General features: G+C 32.8%; 1 protein-coding gene and 1 pseudogene across 1 annotated transcript; one reads left to right on the top strand and one right to left on the bottom strand.

The window, feature by feature from the left end:
* Positions 1–5,197: 5,197 nt before the first annotated feature.
* On the bottom strand, positions 5,198–6,466 carry LOC107637224 (phospholipase A(1) DAD1, chloroplastic pseudogene; annotated as a pseudogene).
* A 7,832-nt stretch (positions 6,467–14,298) lies between these two features.
* LOC148569464 (uncharacterized) lies at positions 14,299–15,297 on the top strand. The gene has a single exon (XM_088485062.1). It carries the CDS (start codon positions 14,299–14,301, stop codon positions 15,295–15,297), a length of 999 nt encoding a protein of 332 aa, XP_088341188.1.
* Positions 15,298–15,701: the final 404 nt, after the last annotated feature.

The following is a 15,701-nucleotide window of genomic DNA, read 5'->3' as shown; positions in this document are numbered from 1 at the left end:
TTTTTTTCTTTTGGACCCAATTTTGTTGTCTTTGTCTAGCTAGGGGGTTGGTGGGACCAAGGTTCTTGAGTGATTTGGCCAATCATACAACTTTGTTCCTTTCTAATGGGACCCATTTGTTTTATTTGTGTTATTATTAGGTCTTCGTTTTCTTTCTTTATCTTTTTCAATTTTTGGCCCTTACAAGAGCCATGGAAATTCAAACCATCAAATGTCTATCATAGCAAAAAGAGTAGTATATTATATATTATCATTTCACATGAAAAGCCGCCAAAAAATTGTATCATGTAATGCATGAGACCTACCTAATAATAAACAGTGCCATTCATAACAAGTTATGAAGACGGATCGTCGTGCTTAAAAAAAAAAACATAAAGTAGAGATGTATTTCTACATGCACATGCACTAAGACGTACTAGCCCTATGTTGATAATGTGTGGTTTATAATAAACTCATCCATCATAAAATTATCTCTAAGAAAGAAATTAGGGTTAGAGTTACCTGGTTCTCTATTCGTAGAACTTGAATTTGCAATATCAAAATACGAAACTATGTTGAGTTTCTTTGTCACAGGGAAGTGTCTCCAAGTTCTGGGGATTTTGATTTTCAAATTAGGTCTAATTAACCCGTTGAAGTGTTTGTATTATATGTAATATATGTAATTAATAATGAATTTGGTGATTATGCGATGGTGAGTGAATCATACCCTTATTATAGTAGTTCATCGAAATCTTTCTAATATTATAGGAAATTTCAAATTTTTTGTGTGAATTAGAAGAGAATCTCGTCCTTAATTTGAGGAAGATCCTTTTACCGTGATTCCTTCCAAATTTATCTCAAAAGTTGATGAATTGCTTGAAATAATAAACCGAAAATAATTCAATTTATATATTTATCAAAAAGTCTTATAAATATAATAAGTATCTTATTATATTACTATATAAAATCTTTTTCTATTGTCAATATCAGTTCATATCAACTTGTAAACTCACACTAGCTAGGGTTTTGGCCCAATTAAAAATGTTGAGTCCAATTTTCGTAGTCAATGATGATATTTGGTGTAAGAACACCAATTTATAATATAATAATACTTCGCTTGTACAATCGAAATATTGAAATACATATAATAATAATAATAATAATAATAATGATAATAATAATAATAATAATTGTTCCTGTGTAAAAGTGAACTCCGAGGTATAGTTCGCTCTGTGGATATTTGAACCTGCTTTCCCTGGAAGTGGAAGGGCAGAATGTTATCTTCTTCTCGGGAGGCGGCGTTGGGTACCTAAAAAAGGACTCCAACACTCAAATAAGTATGAGTGAAAGAGTTCAAGGACTCCAACACTCAAGTATGAGTGAGAGAGTTCAGAATAAGACTAAAATGAATTGCGTACCTTTTGACTAGTTACATGCTAGTATATATATATTTGATTGTTTGTTATTTAATCTGTTATTCGTATCAAATTTGTTATTGGTTTGACGTAATCCATGCTGGTTGCTATCCGAGTTTATTGGGATAGTGACAGCTTGAGTGGAGCGGTTATCTTAGAGAAGTTATCTCTGCTGGGTTCCGAGATTGTTGTTGTGGGCCAAGGATTGGGTAACGGATCAATAATAATAATAATAATAATAATAATAATAATTTCTTGATTCTATGTCAACCTAGCAAATGTCAAAGTCTCAATAACTTGAGTTGTGTAGTAATTAAGAGTGGCCACTCATTACGAATCTTATGCTAATTTCGTTAAGTCACAACCTTAGAAAATTTTACTATTGCTAGTATTATCTATAAAAGAAAATGTTCTAAGGACTGAGTAGGACTAAACGATCACAAAAAGAAAAGGAGTTTCCTCATGATTACTCACGCTCTATGAAGTAATTAATTACCACGTCATAGAAAGGAACAGTGATAGAGAGGAATTCAAAGATAGAAAGAACAAGAAGATGCCAAGACTTAATCAACATATATGCATCATTTTTGTGCAAAATTGCCTAACATTTGTATATGTGTTCGAACCTTAATATATATATAGAGTATCAAAGACTCAAAACTTTGTTTGTTCAAAGAAAATTTACTTAAAGCGTTTTAAGTTGTTGACGAAAAGTAAGTAATAATCTCGGTATTAATTGTATAAATAAGTAGTCAATCATTGGTATAAGAAGTAACATAATATAATAAGCATATTTCACTCACATAAGCAACTTATATGAATACATATTTGAGCGTGCAACAATGTTGACAATTACAGCCTCCATAGAAGATTGACAGAGATAAGGACTAATTACAATTCTTGATTTCTAAGTAATCTCACTAATCCTAATGTATAATGAGTCCTTATCTCTATCAAAGATACATGTTCAACATTGTTGAATGATAAATCTTAATTATGTGATGCAGTATTGGATAATTCGTGTCACGTGTATGGAAAAGTATATGGAACCAAGAGGTGATCAGTCACAATAAACAACTTAATTAATTTATAATATTTGATATTAATTGCTTCTCACCCCCAAATTAAAATTTTCAATGATACGTTGGAGAAATAGGGGTAGAGATCACGGAATTTCTAACAATCTCGATTCTTAGTATATAAAAAAATTTATAAAATATATAAAAGAACATCCATTTAGCATGAAAAAGAAACATTCTGATACTTAGTAGAAGAAACATTCTAATGCCTAACATAAGCACCATCTACATAGAGGTTTTGGATTCACCCAAAGACATTTAACTAATTTTTTGCTGGTACCCTCTTTGTTCCCTAGCATTGTTGTTCATGTATATATGCATAGCTTTTTTTTATTATTGTTTTTAATCAATATAAGATTACTTTAACATATAGTTCTAGCTAGGTCGTTGATGCCTAATATACATTGAAATGATACCAAAGTTGATAGTTGAATTTATTCTTGGCTCAGATATAATAAACTACTTTTCCATATTGACCTATGTGATACGTTTTTGACTATTTAAGATCAAAATTGGAGACCGACTAATCCATCAATTTGTTAACAAATTAAGTGAAATCAAAACTATAGCTATCATTTGTAACTGTACTAAAATGTTCAACAACTTTTTGACTCCAATTTTTTTCATAAATGCAATGTATGTGATCATCATGTGCATTGACTTACCGTTACTTACATGTATTGCAGAAGCTACAATTCCATTCATATGTATCGTTATTTTGACTTTATTATTAAAATTGACCCATTCTTTGATTTGTTTTAGACACCCCATTGATGATTGCTAATGGTTCATGCGCACTCCCTTGGAAAACGGATGATTTGATAAGCACAAAGTGAAAGAAAAGTATATATTATTTGTGTTCACATCAAATTATTTGTTCAATAAATTTAGGTTAATAAAAAAAACAGATGAATATTTATATTTACTCTAACACGCACTCTCAAGTAAAGAATCTCTTTTAAATTTATTTAAATATTTTGTATAATTTTTTTTTGTCTTATACTAATTTTTTTGTTCAATAAAGATTAAATTTTAAATTTTTTTCATAAAAATTATAATATTATGTCATAAAATTATTTTTTTAAAAACTTTAAACTAATAAAAAAATATATATAAATAGTTATATCTCTAATATGTGTAGTTAATTATTTATAAATTTAGATGAATTTTTTTACTTCAACTAACAAATATTTTTTTTAACTCTTAATTCTCATTGGTTGTCTAAAAAGTAGTAATTTCTTACATTCAAATAACATAACTCATCAAAGAAATAAAAAAATATATTCTTTCCACTTGATAAAAAATTTTTACTTTGAAAACTTGATACATTCATAATTCAATGAATCTTGATATCTTCTATACTATAAAATGAAAAGAGAGACTTATTGAATGTTGGGAAATGGGAATTATCCTAAACACCAACTGGGTCACAAACTTTCTGACCTAGTACCAAATTGAAAGCCATATCCAATGGCAACACAAAAATATTGTCCCTCTTCTACTTGGACATGATTGGGACGTACTAGTCACTAGATGATGGTGGCCAAGCCAATAGCATGAGATGAGATGAAAAAAGAAGAGAAAAGATATTGGTATTATTTGATAGATATGAATTGAAAATATCATGATGATGATACAAGTATCCGATCCAACATCACAAAAGTGTTAGGCTTAGGAAGTATCTGAATAGAAGAATGGCGAATGTTGTAAAATTTTAAGGTAATGTTTTTCTTTGGGGGCATTGCATTTCCATATAGATAAGAGTTGTTTTCCTTACACGGTTAAATAATCTTCTATGTATATATTGGAAGTAGCTTTCGTTAGAAACTTAATTGATGTGGACACTGCGGAACCTCGATGGTGGAAATTAAAGCACTCATGAATGAACTCTCTTTTATTTTAGATCTATCAAAAAATGAACCAATTGGGGCCATGTAAATAATGGGGCCTCTCTCGTTACCCATTTCTAGTTCAATTACAACTCAGGTTTTGTGATCCCTATTTCATTTATTGCCTATACTTGCTTTTTCTTTTTTCAGCCAATTTATTTGAGAAACACAACTCTGATATTTCTTGCGGTGGAAAAAATAACTTTGACAAATATCTTTTTTTATTCCATTATTAAAATCACAGAAGCATATGTAGCCATGCACTTTTATTATATATAGTTTTAACTTCAAATTATTCATTCTTGTCTTTCTTTTATACTATGATATTTTAATTATCATCAGATATTTAATTAGTTTTTTTTTATCAGTTGTATAAAAAAAAAATCAATTGTACACCCTCAGTGGTTCGCTTAGCATTTTTTTTCTTTTTTGCAATATCTCGTTAGACACATATTCGTTCTACTTCTCTTTTCGATATTAGTGGACAAAGTAATTAAGATACATTATCATCATATATACAAAATTTACATTAATATCCTAAAATTATGTGAGAAAATTAAACTATACAATCTAATGAATAATAATGCATTACATTATCCTCTATGCTGGTACCTACCTATGGAGAGTCTTGTGCAATCAATACTTTCAAGAGTTTGGTAGATAAACAGTGCAAAAGACAAAAGTGTATATATCTAATCAAGAATCATGAAGACATCATTGAATCATGTATTCCAAAAGAATGAAGGCAATCTTATGAATAATTCAATTTTAGTTTTTCTTTTTCTCTATTTTTCTCTTCTATAGTTTTTTTTTTTTAAACTATTATTATAACGAGTCATGGCCGCTGAAGGAACCTCTTTGCCGTGGATCTAAAGGGACACGTGGAGCTCACAAATCCATCAACAAGGTGAAGATATGTGTTCAAATTATGACACGTGGCAACATTGACACCCTTTAAGTATGGAGAATTCTTACTACTAAGTCTTAGTTCTTCCCCGACCTCAGAGTACACCCATTGTGTTTCCTCTGCTCTTTTTTGAATCCAGCTTGGCAACCCTGCCACGTGGAACCCACCGTTATTTGCCACATCACCACCTGAATTTTCCACATCATCGAAAACAAACCCGGGAACTTTAGTTATAACATCGTCACGGTTCACTATTCTCAGTACTTTTGTTCCTTGTTTGTCAAGGGATGTTCGGAAACTCCGATTTCCGACGCGAGGGCCGCCGAATGAGATAACCGTCGCCGAACACAGTTTGGGAAATGCAGCTCTCGCATCATAAGCTGCGAGCGTTGCTAGAGCCGCTCCCAAACTGTGTCCGGTGATGGTCAAACTTAACGGCTCTCCATCGTCGTAAATTCGGAGAATCCTTCCAATTTCTTCTCTAACCATCTCTTGCAAACTCATGAGTGATGAGTTAACGCTGCTTGTGTAGAGGCTCAAGAACCCACTTTCCACCATTGGTCCAGTATTTCGATTGTTATTAGCCACATTTTGTTGATGTTTTTCTTCGATCATGTTGCATGGTAAAAGCGTTAGATTGGCGCGCAAATTCTCGAGCCATTCCAAGCACGTTGTTGTTCCTCTAAAAGCAATAACAACGTCTCTTCTTCCAAGCCTTTTGATCTCTTCTTTGTTGTCGCAAACAGCAACATAACCAACGTAGCTCGATTGTGTTCCGAACCAACTCGGTGCTTTGTCGATCCAATTCGGTAACTGAATACCCGAAGTTGCACGGAGGTGTTTGGTCACCTTGTAACCAGTGTTGGGCAAACCGCAACGTTCGAAAAGTGTGGTCTTTGGGAACCTGCAATTGGCATAGTTTGGAGAAGAAGGATCGAGCTCGAAGGATTTGTATGCAGCTTCAACGAAGTGACCGTACCGTAGGATTTCAGCACGTAGGTTATCGTCCAATGGGTCTAATAAACCGTCCCAGTTTCTTATTCCTTGGTATTCCTTCCATCTCTTACCAACTTTCTCCGAAGATGATAATGGTGGTGATGGCAAGTTCATCATTCTCTCCATCTTCCTGAGAGTTTCATCATGTGATGAGTATGAATGTTTCTTGGTTGGTGTTTGTTGAATGAGGGTTATGCACATTGGTCTTGTTGTTTTTGTGGCGGTTGTGAGAGAACTGTGGTGGTGATGTAGCACTGGAGAAGTGTGGTTGTTTAAGGGTGTCATTGTTGTGAAGAGTGTCATTATGTGAAAGAAGAGGAGAATAATATTGAAGGGACTTAGAACGAAAGTTGGTTTGTGTGTTGGTTGTGGAATAGAAGAAGGTAAGTGGGAAATATATATATATAAGTGTTGGGGGAATGGGGAAAGGTACACTCATATGATTAAAATCATATAGTGTGGGTTCCTTTTATGAGTGATTGGGTGTGGCTAGTGTAAGTACGTACATTTATATCACACAAAAATACTACTCTATGTCTCTATCTCTAGACATTTAAGATATTTGTTACATAAATGTAAATGATTTTATATTTGAGAAGGTCTATGAGCTCAATATTTTTACTAAAATTTGATCAGTATTTAATTAATAAAAAAATTAAATAATTTTATATTATTAGATATAATTTTAATTAGGATATGCATTCTACTAATATATTTAGACTTTTTTTTAATATTAGCTTATAAAAATACGTTAATAATTAAGTACTAATAATAAAAAAATAAATTATATTAGTCATGTAGTACTGTTAATATATTTTATATAAAAAAATAATTATTTTTTAAATTTATTATTTAAAAAATTATTTGAATACATAAATTTTTTGTAAAATTCTCTTATAAAATCCACAAAGATATTGCGTCAAATATTTACAAACAACAAATAGAGTGAGAAATGAGGTCATTATTCTACAATTCATAATTGATTAAAAGAAAAGGGGGAAATGATACTATTTTTAATAATTTATAACCATATTAAAAGGAATCTCACAATCTCTCTTAACATTTTCTTTATCTTGGTTTTTTGGGTGCCCAAGAATACCTTAAATAGATTATTATATAGTAAAGTTGTCGATAAAGTGGATGTCAGCAAAAAGTGCTTAGTTTTGGTATAAAAAATCATATTCAAAAGAAGCTAGGAAATTATAGACTATGAGTGTGTATGTGATGGTATGTGTGGAAATTTCTTCACCTTTAATTGTTTTTTTTTTTTAATTATTATTATTATATCTAGGAAACTTGATAGATCCTCATACGTAACCTGGCCTGTCCATATGTGTCTTGACACCTTCGCAAAACCTCCAGCTTTTTTGCGATGTGAAAATTAATGGCCAATAAATGGCTCATACTCTCTACTTGGTTCGGCTAAGAACCAAGAGTAATAGAAGAAAAACAGGAAAATTTAAAATGAATGAGTGACCCCATCAAATTGTTAACGATAGAAGTAGATTTTATCAATTAAGATATTTTTATTACAGACAAGATAAGATTTTTTTTTATCACACCATAATGTGTTAGAAATATAATTAGTTATATATTTTTTGTTATTTTAATTTTTTTAATAAAATTATAATATAATATCAAAATTTTGATAATTTAATTAAAAATTTAAAATTCAATCATTAATCCAAAAAAATAAAAAAATTTCAGTATAAAAAATGGACATGAAAAAATTTACACAAATACAAAAAGTGGTTATTGCTTAAAAAAGCGTATTAGAAGAAAATGGTTTTATAACGGACATGTTAGATTTTTATTTCAAAACCTTAGCTTATAGTAGTGCAAATAATACTAATAATAACAACTTGTATAAGGACCTTATGTTAGATGTTTAGATGAATCGTATTAGGGTGCACAGCAAAGTCTTGAAGAATCAGAAGAGAAGAATACAGAAATAGATTATGTAGAATCAGGTTTCTTAAGAGAGAAGAAATGTAACTCTATATATTAGTGCATTATTGTATTTGATACATTAATTGTTAGGATGCAAACTAATATACATACTTATGATACACACTTTAGCTCACACGTAACCATAACTAACTCTTAACAGAATAGTGTAACTAATTAAAGGTCCCCCCCTTTCTCAAACTGAGGTACGTGCACCCTCAGTTTGTCCCTAAATTTGTTAAAAGACAAGACAGAGAGGGGTTTGGCTAGAGAGTTAGCTATTTGATCTTTGGAGAGAATATAAATTATATAAATTTGTTTGCTATTAACCAAATCTTGAATGAAAGGAAGGTCTAGTTTTAAATGCTTGCATCGACTATGGAGGATAGGATTAGTTGATAATAAATATGTGCTTTGATTATCGCAGTAAATTGTTGAAGTTATCGGTTGAGAAATTTACAGTTTAGAGAGAATTTTTTGAATGGACATAATTTTTAATTGGACTTTGAATTGGTCGGAAAAGGATCCAAGAGGTTGGAACTGTCGTCAACAAAGGTATAGGTTTTAGTTTCGGATAAATATATGCAATGCTATGTAAAATCTTAAGTTAATTGGTTTTATGATATTGATGAATTGATATTGTGGAGATGGTGGTTCATCCAGCTTATAGTGAGAACAGTGACTTTGTCCTCCTCATGAATTGATGATGGTAGTTATTTTAGTAACAGAGGGGGTTATGATTGGTTAATATTATGATTATGATTGAATCGATTTGATTAGAGGCTTATGTAAAAAAATAAGGATTTATATGAGGTTTATGATGAAAACTATGATTGAGATATATGCTAGCTAGTGACTATGATAACTGAATTGGTAAGGATGTGGGTTTTGTCCCGCTTGCGTTATTGATGTTGTGGGATAGTGGTTCGTCTCACCCACAGTGAGGACGGTGGCTTTGTCCCACTCACAGGTAGATATTGAGGTTGAGGATTTTCTCTCTTGTGTTGCGATGGACAAGTTAGGTTGAGGATTCACTCTCTTGTTGTATCGGAGAATCGGATAGAAGGTTGAGGATTTCCTTCAGTTCAATTTCCAATTGTGGTGATGACGGTAGTTTTATCCCGCTCACGGTTTGAGGATAATTATCCTTGTGATAATAAATGTGAACATAATGAATAATTATGATGAAGTTTGATTGAAATATGATTATATATAATTGCACTTTTGATTTTGATCTTAGTTATATTTGATTGTGATTATGATTGAAATGAGATTATGATTAATATTATAGGATGGTGGTTTGTCCCGCTCACGGATAAACAAGTTGAGGTTGAGGATTCCCTCTCCTGTTGCGGTGGACAAGCGGGGTTGAGGATTTCCTTTCTTATTACATCAAAAAATTGGATAGAAGATTGATGATTTTCTTCGACTCAATTTCTGGCTGTGGTGTGGACGAGTTAGGTTGAGGATTCTCTTTCTGTTGCATTACAGTCTCTCTCTAATTGTGAAGTATGACGAGCACTATATCCCGTATAGCGCTGTGCTCATTGAAATAGTAGAAGGTTGAGGATTTCCTTCTTATTAATCATATGTGTGTAGCGCTGCTCTCAGTGAAATGGTAGAAGAATTTCCTGAAATGGTAGAAAGATTTCTTTCTTGTTAATCATGTGTGTTTGTAGTGTTGCTCTCAGTGAAATGGTAAAAGAATTTCCTAAAATGGTAGAAGGATTTCCTTCTTGTCAATCATGTGTGTGTGTGTGAACGCTGCCCTCAGTGAAATGGTAGAAGGTTGAGGATTCCTGCTGCCCTTAGTGAAATAGTAGAAAGTTGAGGATTCCCTTCTTGTCAATCATGTGTGTGTATGTGTACACTGCCCTCAGTAAAATGGTAGAAGGTTGAGGATTCCTGCTGCTCTCAGTGAAATGGTAGAAAGTTGAGGATTCCCTTCTTGTTAATCATGTGTGTGTGTGTACACACTGCCCTCAGTGAAATGGTAGAAGGTTGAGGATTTCCTTCTTGTTAATCATGTGAGCACTATATCTCGGATAGAATTGCCCTCAGTGAGATGGTGGAAGGTTGAGGATTCCTTTCCGGAAGGTTGAGGATTCCCTTCTTGTTAATCATATATGTGTGTGTGCGCGCGCATGTGCGTGTGTGTGTTATGTTCCTTCTAAGGATGCACGGCAGAGAGAATTATGTCCGGGTTAGCTACCAGATGTGTCGAGTCTGACAGTTTAACCAACACGTGAGCTCACGGCCAGTAAAATAGGCATGCATCATACTATATTTGTTTGAAATTGTTTGGGTCTGCATAACTTTTTTGGTTTGCCTAATTGATATTTTGTTAACTATTAAATGTACTATTTGTTGTAATTGCTCTCTAACTGTATTTACTTTGTACTGTTTATTGTTTGTGTTTGATTTTATTAATGAGACTTGAGATTGGGATTAAAGATGATGACTGTTGGCAATGGATGGGATTGGCTGTAGTTCAGAGTACGTTCAATTTAGCAAAATTAATCCTGTAAGGATTAGTTAAGACCCTAGGTTTGGATTCCTGTGAAGTTGAAGATTTGGATTGCCTAGGGGGTTCATATTTTTTTATATAGTTTTTATTTGGAACTGTTACTCTACTGGAAACCTTCGGGTTCTCACCCGTCGTGAATTTGTTATTTTTTAGATGCAGGACGCAACGCACTTCGCCGATAGTGCGGGAGTTTCAGGTGGCGAAGCATAGAGGATCACTTTTGAAATTTTATTTTGATTTTAGAATTATCTCCCTTTTGAAACTTTGTTGTATATTCTGTATATTTCTCTTGGAGGCTTTTACTTTGGAGAGACAGGTTTTCTACTTTGTAAAACTTCCTAGTATTATAATATTCTAGTCGACCTCTCTTTGTTGGTCGAGGCTAGTGACCATTAGCTATCTTTACTTGAACTTTTATATATATATATATATATATATATATATATATATATATATATATATATATATATATATATATATATATATATATATATAATATGCTTTTGTATGCGACGTTTATTGCGTTAATGTGTTCGGGTGTGATTCACGGCTGTTAATTGTTTACATAAGCTCCTAGTTATAATATTATTCTTCTATAATTATGTATGTATCTCCCTTCTAAGTGTCGTAATGCTTCACCACCATTGATTTACGAATTAAGCGTAAAGGTCTATATGATAGGATATTACAAATCTGCCACCACGTCTTGTGTTTCTTCCACCTCTCCCTAACAAGCAAAGCCACCTCTTTTATCATTGAATGACATAGAAAATTGAGCAAGATTTACAATATGTAAAGGTATTTCTAGCTTCTTGAATCTTTCTAGCATATTTTCATATATGCTGCACATATGATAGGTATCCAATTTGGACATAACTGATCCTATATAGACATTGTACTCTTCAAAAAGTTCATCAAGAATATCTTGAAGATGATCATCTTCAAAAACAGTATAACCAATTACAAATAAGGAAGCAAAGTAATTCGATGTAGAACCTATTTTTTTAATAGTTTTTAATTGACACTTGAGAATTTTGACTCTAGCAGATGATACAGCAGTGAAATAAGTTTCAATTTTTTTCCAAATTTCATAGAACTAAATGGAGCCAATGACCTTATTTTGGAAAGGAGTAGTCATTGATGCATCAATCCAGGTTGATAAAGTGAGGTCTTGAAGTTTTCATGTCTTGAATGATTCATATTTTGATGATGCCTTATTAGTATTGTATCAGTCACATTGTTCTAGAATTTTTTTAGCAGAAAGATGATCTTCCATGCCAATATTTTAGATGGTGAGAAGAGCTTAATATCTCCATATAAAATGGAAATGTTTGCGGTAACTAAAATAAATTAGTCAAAAATAGTTAAAACTTGTCTTATTTAGTACTTATTAATTTTTATAACAATTAATAAATAATAAATAAAATAAATTTTAACCTTTTTTTTGTCTTCCTAACATTACTGATATAAAATAGTTGTTTTCATTAAATTTGTAAGGTATAGGTGAAAATGATTTCTTGTTGGTGAAATCAATAAGAAAAATTTCCATAATTATGAAGATTAGCAAGAAGAGCAAGATTATTAAAAAGAGTTAGAGTAAGGAAAGAAAGAGGCTCTAGATACCATGTTAGATATTTAGATGAATTATATTAGAGTACACAACAACAAACCGTGAAGAATCAGAAGAGAAAATCAGAAATAAAGTAGAATCAGGTTTCTTAAGAGAGAAAAAAATGTAACTCTATATTAGTGCATTGCATTTGATACATTGTTAGAGTGTAAACTAATATATATATTTATGTAGTAATGTTAGGAAGAAAAAAAATAGATAGAATTTGTCTTATTTAACATTTATTAATTGTTACACAACAATTAATGAATACTAAATAAGACAAATTTTAACTATTTTTGGCTAATTCATTTTAATTACCAAATATTTTCAATACTTAGAATACACCGTACACGCTTAGCTCACACCTAACCATAACTAACTCTTAACATAATAGTATAACTAACTAAGAATTGTTATATCATCAATATCTTATTCATATAGTAAAGGTTATGATAATAACTCAAACTATACTAGGAAACTATAAATGAAATAAAATTATTGTTTGAAAAAAACAAATACAAATTTGTCAAAAGTCAGGAGATATATGGCAAAAAGCACTGCCTTTACAAAAAATTCGTTCAGTATCGTTAGATTTAGAGTAAATACTCAATTTGGTCCCTAACAATTTGAACGACGGACAAAGCTTCCCTTGAAAATATGAAATTGGCTCACTGGACCCCAACCACAAACGAAACTACTTATAGCGGACCCTACGATCGGATGAGAGAAGGTGGAGTGATGACATGTCAGTTTTTCTGCCACGTGGATATTGTATTCCTCCAAATTGAGACCAATCAACCCTTCCCAGGTTTAAAAACGGCGTCGTCAAGGTTGGATTGAATTTTCATAAAACTCCCATTCTCCTTTGTCATTTACGCTTTACCCTAACCCAGACAAATCCTTCATCTTTATTCCTTCCAAAAACTATACCTGACGTTGACGACCTGCGAGTTAACGTATGAAATAATAAGCTTCCAGAGATGATGAGTTTGCGACAACGGTACTGCATTGCAAGAGTAGTCGGCCACAGTGAGTGGCATTTTTGTTCTTCTTCCTTTTTCTTCATGTTTTACTTAGCGTGAGTGAAGAACATCAAATAGGTTGTATTCTGTAATAGGAAGCTATGATGAAAAATTTGTACTAGTTGAGAAATTAGTTTTGTTAGGGTTAAATATTCTGTAATTAATTCACTGCAAATTAGGGCAAAGTAGGACATGTGCAAAGTTTAAACTTGTTTTAGTCAAGTATATTTGATCAGGAAACTCAATTTTTTATCCTTATTGCATTTAAATTTTTTGGGTTGAAATTCCAAAATTTATGTTGGTCGATATTTTGAAGTGTATATAATGTCATTTTTTAATGTGATGCATATGTCTATTTTTGGTGTACCTGTGTTTTATCATAATGGCAGATTTATTAGAGATGGAAGTGAAATTTTACGTTACATAGATGGAAAGGTGACAAGATTTTCTACCATGGATGTAGATATTGTAAATAAAAAAGACTTGAAAGAACTACGTAAGAGCTTAGGGTATCTGGAATACAAGACAATGTATTGGTTGGACTATAATTGTTCTAACATGGATATTGGATTGCACATTCTGAAGGGTGACAAGGAGATTAATGACATGTGTGACTGCACCCTTAACAATGATCAACCAAAGGAATTTTATGTGTTTTTTGAGCATTCTGTTAGTGAAGAACCTGTGATTGTAGAACATGTGATTATAGAGATAGACTCTTCTTCTTCTTCACATGATAGTTATAAAAGTGCAGATGATGAAGTATACAAGCCACCTCCACTAGTTGTAAGAGTGAGAGTAGTGATTGAGAATCATCGAGACTAGAAAGGGAAAGAAAAAAGTTATTACACCAAAGAAGCCATCTCAAGAATCCTCAAAGAAGTATGTTGGAAAGAGGAGAAATGAACATGTTTTAAGAAAGGGTATGGAGAGTGGAGCAGGGACAAGTGGGTCAACTGCAAAGAATTCAGGAAATAATGGTTCAGGACTTAGTGGGTCAAGTGCAAGTGGAGTCGAACCTGGTACAAGAGTTAGGGTACATGCTCCAGTGGTGGCTGGTGAGGATATGGGCTTAAATAATGGCCTAGTACGAGCAGGTGTTAGAGACCCAAATGTTGGAAGTGAGTTTGAAGAGGAAATCATTTATGATTATGCCTCTGAAGAGTTTCATACCCCAGTCTCATTAGAGGATGAAAAGATTGTTATAGGTCCTAATTTCAATAAGGACAATGAATATGGTAATGTCAGGTTTGAGCTAGGAATGCAATTTGCAACAATGGAGAGATTCAAAATAGCTTTGAAGGATGCTTTTGTGTGGGAAGGCAGGGATTGTATGTCCATCAAAAATGAAAAAGAGAGGATCAGAGCTAGGTGTGCGAAAGAGACATGTCCTTGGTTGATATACGTAGCTAAAAATTCTGCTACATTGTCCTTTAAGGTTAAGACATTCCATGACGAGCATACTTGTGGGAAGGATTATAGGAGTAATTTGGTCGATAGTGTGTGGGTGACTAAGAAATTGGTTAAACGCTTAGCAACTCAATCCAGTTTGAGTCCAAGAGAGGCCATGGAACCTCTGAAGCGGGATTTAAATGTTCAAGTACATTCTAAAATGATACCAAGAGCTCTTAAAACTGCCAGGGAGACTATACTTAGTAACGAGAAGGTCCAGTATGAAAGGTTGAGGGATTATATGCTAGAGCTACATCGGAGTAATCTTAGGAGCACTACCAATATGGAGGTTGTTCTCCTTCCACATTCTCTACCCTTGTTTGAGAGGATTTATATATGTCTAGAGGCATGTAAGACTAGGTTCAAAGCTGGTGGTAGGTCACTGATAGGGCTAAATGGTTATTTTTTGAAAGGTTATTATAGTAGTCAGCTCCTCTGTGCAGTTGCACAAGACGCTAATAATCACTGTTAACGATGGATGTTGTTAGGGCCACCTATAATGTGTGTGTGAAACCAGTGAACTTGAAGAGTTTTGGAAAGAAGCAAGTTAACCAAAGCCTAATCCACCTAGAATAACAAGACCGGCTGGACGTCCAAAAAAATGAAAGTTAGAGACAACTCCCCCACCACCACAATCTAATGGTGACAAAGTTAGGAGGAGTTTTCAAATGCGAAAAAAAAAGGGACATTATTACAAGACTTGCAAGGGAGAACCTTCAAGACCTGATTGGCAACCAAAGAGGAAAAAAATCAAAGGCTTCTAACCTATAATTGGCTGTGCATAATGAAAATGAGGCAGATCAGACAGTTACAGGGGTGCAAAATGCAAATGAACAAACAGAACAGGTACATATTTGTGATTTCAGGAACCAAATT

Source organism: Arachis ipaensis, chromosome B4 (assembly GCF_059453495.1).
Source record: "Arachis ipaensis isolate K30076 ecotype BB chromosome B4, ASM5945349v1, whole genome shotgun sequence".
NCBI classification, from domain to species: domain Eukaryota; kingdom Viridiplantae; phylum Streptophyta; class Magnoliopsida; order Fabales; family Fabaceae; genus Arachis; species Arachis ipaensis.
This window is presented reverse-complemented; position numbering and strand designations above follow the sequence as displayed.

What these genes read in the sequence shown, in the direction of transcription:
- LOC148569464 (XM_088485062.1), top strand. Translation starts at nt 14,299, where the DNA reads ATGGAGAGTGGAGCAGGGACAAGTGGGTCAACTGCAAAGAATTCAGGA.